At 33.2% G+C, this 6,393-nt stretch overlaps 1 protein-coding gene across 1 annotated transcript; it reads right to left on the bottom strand.

Moving 5' to 3' along the window:
• Window positions 1-762: 762 nt before the first annotated feature.
• LOC102610392 (probable LRR receptor-like serine/threonine-protein kinase At3g47570) lies at window positions 763-6,060 on the bottom strand. Its single transcript, XM_025098008.2, has 3 exons — window positions 5,496-6,060; window positions 1,380-3,392; window positions 763-1,254 (listed from the first exon to the last, which is right to left on the bottom strand). The coding sequence occupies exons 1-3, from the start codon at window positions 6,058-6,060 to the stop codon at window positions 914-916; spliced, it is 2,919 nt and encodes a 972-aa protein (XP_024953776.2). The 3' UTR covers window positions 763-913.
• Between the last annotated feature and the right edge of the window lie 333 nt (window positions 6,061-6,393).

Raw genomic sequence — 6,393 nt, 5'->3', positions numbered from 1 at the left:
CCATTTATTCCTTCACATAACTAATAAGTAAATTTAATCAAGTTTGGACTTGTTTGTATTTGTTCAACTACGATTATCATATTATATACAAAATAATAATTAAAAAAAATATGATAAATTTATCATGCTAACAATATTTAAAGTTTTAAACATCCGAACTCCAAAGTTCTGAAGTTCAAATTGTAAATCCATTAAAAATATAAACATTAATAATTAAAATCCTCAAAGTAAATATTTTTAAACCAAAGTGTTTTTTTCTATATGATTTCATATTTTCACTGCATCATTTAATAGATAAATTTTAAAAGAATAAACTGATATGTGAACACAAAAACAAATCTGATTCGTTTATTTAGTTAATTAAATCGAATTTGAGCCGTTTATTAAATAAATCAATTTTTCCAACTCAAATTCATTAAATTTGTATCGAATCGAATGAACAAATCCTAACCCATATATTGCCACCCTAGAATAATCTCTTGTGGAAATAATTGCAAGGATTAGGCAGAAAAGTATATTAGGAGACAGTTGGGCTACTTGATTTGAAGAGTAGTTTAATTCTATGAAAAAAAAAAATACTAAACATTGATAGAGGGAGCCCACTGGTACCGTGCAGGTTCGAGTACTAGATTTCTCTCCAATTAATTTTTTAGGAGAGTATTGACAGTAAAATTCTCGATTGTGATTTACTAGTATTGATCAAAATGAGTCCCTGTAGAATTCTATTTTAAATATATCAATAAAATTGTAGCATATAAAAAAATATATTGATAAGAGGACAATCACTCAATCAGATCTCTCAGACATTCAGTCCAATTTCTGCTCTGCTCAAAACAAGGACCCCGATAATCTTATTGCACAAGCACAAGACAGAGCACAATCAAAGTCAAAAAGCACACAAAAGAAATTTATATTAATTGGTTGTGTACCTCACTTTAATCTTCTTGAGCTTTACAGCGGCATCTGTCATATATATTCTCTGGTCTGGTGACTCCATGCAACAATCCAATGCCAAATGCAAGACGCTTAATAAACAATCCATTTCGGCAGAAGATGTTTGCTCTTGTCGCAGCAAATTTGTATCAACAACTTCCATCAATCCATGAGGTAATGACTCCTTTACCCATTTCTTTAAACTCATTTCTCCCGTAAACATATCATCTGTGGGCTTCTTTCTTGTGAAAGTTTCCGTCAATAAAACACCATAGCTATAGACATCGCATTTGGAAGAAACAATTCCCTCTGTTCCGTATTCTGCATAATTTCAATCAAACAGAAATATGTGATTATGAAAGCAATTGCAAATGAGTAATCTTTTGAGAAAAACTTTGATTGTGTTTCAGAAAGAGCAAAATTTAAAACTAGACTTGAAACATTACCTGGTGCCATGTAACCAATTGTGGCAATTGTCATTGTTTGTGTCACAGAATCATCTCCTTCATCAAAGAGTTTAGAAAGACCAAAGTCGCTCACATGTGCCACCATATCTTCATCTAAGAGAATGTTGCTGGGCTTCAAATCACAGTGAACAACAGGGGTCGAATGACCGTGATGGAGATATTCAAGTGCCAGGGCTACACCTATCATTATATTCAACCTCTCTAAGAGATCTAGAAAATAGTTGTCTGAGTACAGCCACTTCTCAAGACTACCATTGGGCATGAGCTCCAACACCAAGGCTCTAAAATCATTATTACAGCAGCTACTAAAGATTTTTATGAGATTTCGATGTCGAACATTCCTTAATACTTCACATTCCGAATCAAAACTCCTAAATGCTCGGTCCAGCTGTAGATTGAAAACCTTTATGGCAAAACTAGTCCCATCAGAAAATGTCCCTTTATACACTGATCCAAAACTACCTCTACCAAGCAAATTGCATTCATTAAATCCATCTGTTGCCCGTTGAATATCCAGATACGATGTTCTTCTCCATGCTGCGAGAGGTAACAAATCTTCCTTAACTATCTTGTTTGCAATCTTCTTTCGGCAGCTTATGAAGACAATGACGATTGCCACCATTATTCCGGTGGATATTAATGGGGGCAAAACATATTTCAAGAAATTTCGACTAGCTTTCTTAGATCCTTCTGTTTTATTTGCCCTGCAAGGTGGGACTTGGAGTGTTGTTGGACCACAAAGTGCATGATTCCATGAAAATGATTGAGGAGCAAAGTATTTGAAAGGCCCATTAGCAGGAATTTCCCCTTCTAACTTATTGTGAGACACATTAAGTTGTTTGAGAAATAAAAGTGCCTCCAATGACTTTGGAATTTCTCCAGAGAGATTGTTATTTGAGAGATCCAAAGACTCCAAACCTGTCAAACTACCAAATGTTTGAGGAATAGGACCTTCAAATTGATTATTAGTCAAGGACAAAGTGACTAGATCTTTGAGGCTACCAATTGTTATTGGAATATCACCAGATAACTGATTCCTTGATAAATCTAAATTTATCAAGACCTTCAAGTTTTGTATATTTGAAGGGAGAGAACCACTTAATGAATTTGAAGACAAGTTTACTGCCAAGAGATACTCAAGACTCCAAAAAGATGATGGTATACTAGAACTGAACTTGTTGGAGCCTAAGTTCAGTTCCCTTAGAGATATCAAACTTGCCAAACATTGTGGTATAGGCCCAGAGAGCTTATTTCCATTTAACCTTATTCCATTCAACCTCTCCAAGTGGCAAAGATCATAGGGAATGGATCCTTCCAAATTATTACCATAAAGAGATAACCCTTGTAACTGCTCTAATCTTCCTACCGTTGATGGAATAGTTCCATTCAAGTCATTGATGAAGAGGCTTAAAACTATCAAGCTGCGCAAATTACCGATTTCTTGAGGAATATTGCCCGTGAGTTTACAATCGTATGCATAAAAGTTTTGAAGAGAAGCAGAGAAATTTCCAATTACTGGTGGAAGGATTCCACGTAACGGATTAGAAGCTACGGCTAAAGTTGTTAGATTTCTGCAATTAGTCAAAGAAGAGAGAAAACTCCACTCCGCAGTGGGTGAATCGGTCGTCAAGTAATTATTTGCTAGGTTTAACACGCTAAGGAATCTCAAGTTGCCAAAAGTGTGTGGAATAAGGCCAGAGAAAGAGTTGAAGCTCAAATCCAGGCCAGTGAGTTTAGAAGCATTTGTAATGGAGTTGGGAATTGTCCCAGTAAGTTTATTCTTCCCCAAACTAAACACTCTTAAGTTTGGAAGCGAGTAGCTAACCTTTGGTGGTAGATCTAGATGGCCTGAGAGTTGATTGCCAAATAGATTAATGAGTGTTATGGTTGAAATATTGAAGATCGAGGGTTGGATAGGACCACTTAAGTTATTCATACCAAGAACAAGTATCTCCAAATTTTGTAGATTGCCAATCTCGCTTGGAATTTCACCTGAAATGATGCACACATTGAGGGATTATTGGACTTATCATTTTCTAGCAGAATTGATTTCATAGAAAAAGTTCGTTGTTCCAAAAATATAGTTTTTACTGATTCAACATACCAAGATTTCATAAAATCTAACTTTCAACTACGATTGGAGTTGTCTAACATGGCAAATAACTCTATATCAATTCTGACGTCTAGATCTAAACTTGATTATAGATATAGAGAGAGAAGTAATTTAGTGGACGATAACATGGTGAGTAAAATTGTCACATAGGACAATTCAAATTGCCACGAGCTAAAACTTGAAAACTAATAATATTTGACCCCTTCATTTTACTTCATCACTTCTATTTCTCAATTAACTTCATTAAAAATTTTAAAATAATTTATCTGTTTCAATATACCTCATATATCCCCAATTTACATTTTAATCCCTTGTTATGTCCAATCTACTCCTAACTAATAGATTCAAATGACGTTTGCTTCTTAACTTCATATTTTAATCAACACAAGGTAGACCTAGAAAAGTCCGTATAGGATCAACGTGGTTAGGGAGCTTGGTTCTGAGTAATGACTCAATAACTGATTTACATAATTTTAAGGCTTGTTTTGCACTGAAGATTAGTTTTCCTAACGCTTAAGTAGGTCCATTGATACAGACAATTCAATTTATATATATATATATTTTTTCAGTGGAAAGCAGCGAACAGTTTCTTATGTTCCCTTTCTGTTGAAAAGGTCGAAAAAATAGAGCTTGTTTTAATCGTGTATTTGTCGGGAGCAGGAACCTTGTCAATTTAGGGGTTTAAACTTTTAACGAGCAAAGAATCTGAGAAAGACCATGGAAGTTATAATGAACAAATTATCGTTGTTTTGGGGAATTAGAAGGGGCGTTAAGGACAAAATAAGAACAAATGATTAGTAAAAGGATGGGATTATTTTAACTCACCAAGCTACTCACTGAACACACGGTTAAAAATAATTTATGATTATTAAAATACCCCTACAGCCAATTTAAATTTTGCACACTAAAATGTAAGGAACAGTAAATCTGAACTTTTTTTATTAGTAATTCTTAGGGATTCGAATTTTCTTCATCCGAAAAGTTGAATCAAGAGTTATTTGTTTAGATATAAACTACTAAGCAAAATGTGAATTTATAGTTTATCACGCTGAAAAGTTTGATTATTAGTTTTTTTTAAGGTATTCAGAATTTGTTTTGAAAAATATATATATATTATGCAATACTTTTATGTGTGCAGAGAGAAATAACCGAACTAACATTATCAAAGTGCAATATGAGCCCCCAAGTAAAAGCAAAAAAATGAAAATAAAAATAAAAATCTATGACAAATACTTTAAAAGATTTCTCAAGTATCCTTGATGTGACTGAAATATTTAAGATTAAAGTGGAAAATAGTACTCAAATTTTATTTAGATGTTTAAAAAATCAATTGATAAAAATAAATTGAGAAACTTTAATATTGTTAGAGTATACACAAACTCTAATATTATCAAAATACACGACCAATATTTTAATTTGACAATAAATTAAATCGGGTATTAATATTTTGTACATATATTTTTTTTGCCAAACATACGTTTGGTAATTTAATTTTACATTTTAAATTTTTCTCCAAACCAAATAACTAAAAGTATTGTTTACGTTTGGTGTAAACTATTTAAACAATGTTTTACTTTTCAGTTTAATATATCCAAAACATTTAATAAAGACATATTGGGTATTTAGGTGAGTTTTTAAGTAAAATTTAAGCTTTTAAAATTTAAAGGTGAGTTTACTTAATAAATGCAATTAATTAGTAGTTTGATAGATTTAAATATCCTTACTCCTTAATAAACGATTGGTCCTGGCTGATGTGATAAATTGAAGCCTTGATATTTGCCAACCATAAATTATATTAGATCGAATTGATCCCACACAACCAGCTTAAAGTTGAATTCTTTAGCAGCAGCCACTAGGGCTAGATTTTGACCTGTTCAGTTTTTAGCCATTTTCCCCCCAAATATAGAAAAAAAAAATCAGCGAACATGCATGCAATTGAAAATAAATATGCTTTAAAGAGACGGAGTGGAATTGGAATGTACCTTGGAGGTTATTATAAGCGAGATTCACATTCACAAGGCTACTCAAATTCCCTATCCTTGAAGGAATATTTCCGTCAATAATATTGAACATGGAGTCCAACTTCTCCAGCCTCGATAAGTTGCAAAGAGAATTGGGGATGGGACCTGTGAAACTGTTATTACGGAGACTCAATATTTGAAGTTTGGATAAGACACCAATCCATGATGGAAAGCTGCCACTAAATTCATTATAATCTAAACTAATGAATCTGAGTCGGCGTAATTGCCCCAGTTCATTAGGCAGATAGCCATGAAAATTGTTCTTACTAATATCAAGAGACATTAGGAATGAGAAATTTCCCAAGTGTGGTGGAATGGTGCCTCTGAGACCCATATTTGAAAGATTCAAGGCTCTAACTCTTTGATGGCGTGCACCACAAGAAATACCAACCCATTTGCATATTGGTTGAGAAATGGACCAATTATTTGCCAAGACACTTTGAGGATCGGTGACATGGGCTTTGAATGCAAGAAGAGCAAATTGATCTGTTGTTAAGTTTTGTACGATCATAGCTAAGCTAGCCATTGAATATTGTAACAATAGCACAGGAAAAATGTAGAATAAGCGCATATTGATCTTCATAAGTGCTTAGCAAAATAAGTGCCGAGTCTGATTGATATAAATTTTAAAGAGAAGAAAAATATAGAGCATACCTACACAAGAGATAGAAGCTGCCAAGTCAATGCATATGCTTGACAATTATATTCACTATGCCGACCTTGCAAGTTGTAACCGTACATTTATTATTTTATTGACTCTTGTTTTGTTTTTTTTTTTTGGGTCTTACAGAAGAAGAAAAAATAAAATAAAACAACTTTGACTTACTAGCTAGTTGCTTGTAATTAATTAACCACACAT

The sequence above is a fragment of the Citrus sinensis genome, chromosome 3 (assembly GCF_022201045.2).
Source record: "Citrus sinensis cultivar Valencia sweet orange chromosome 3, DVS_A1.0, whole genome shotgun sequence".
Taxonomy (NCBI): Eukaryota; Viridiplantae; Streptophyta; class Magnoliopsida; order Sapindales; family Rutaceae; genus Citrus; species Citrus sinensis.
This window is presented reverse-complemented; position numbering and strand designations above follow the sequence as displayed.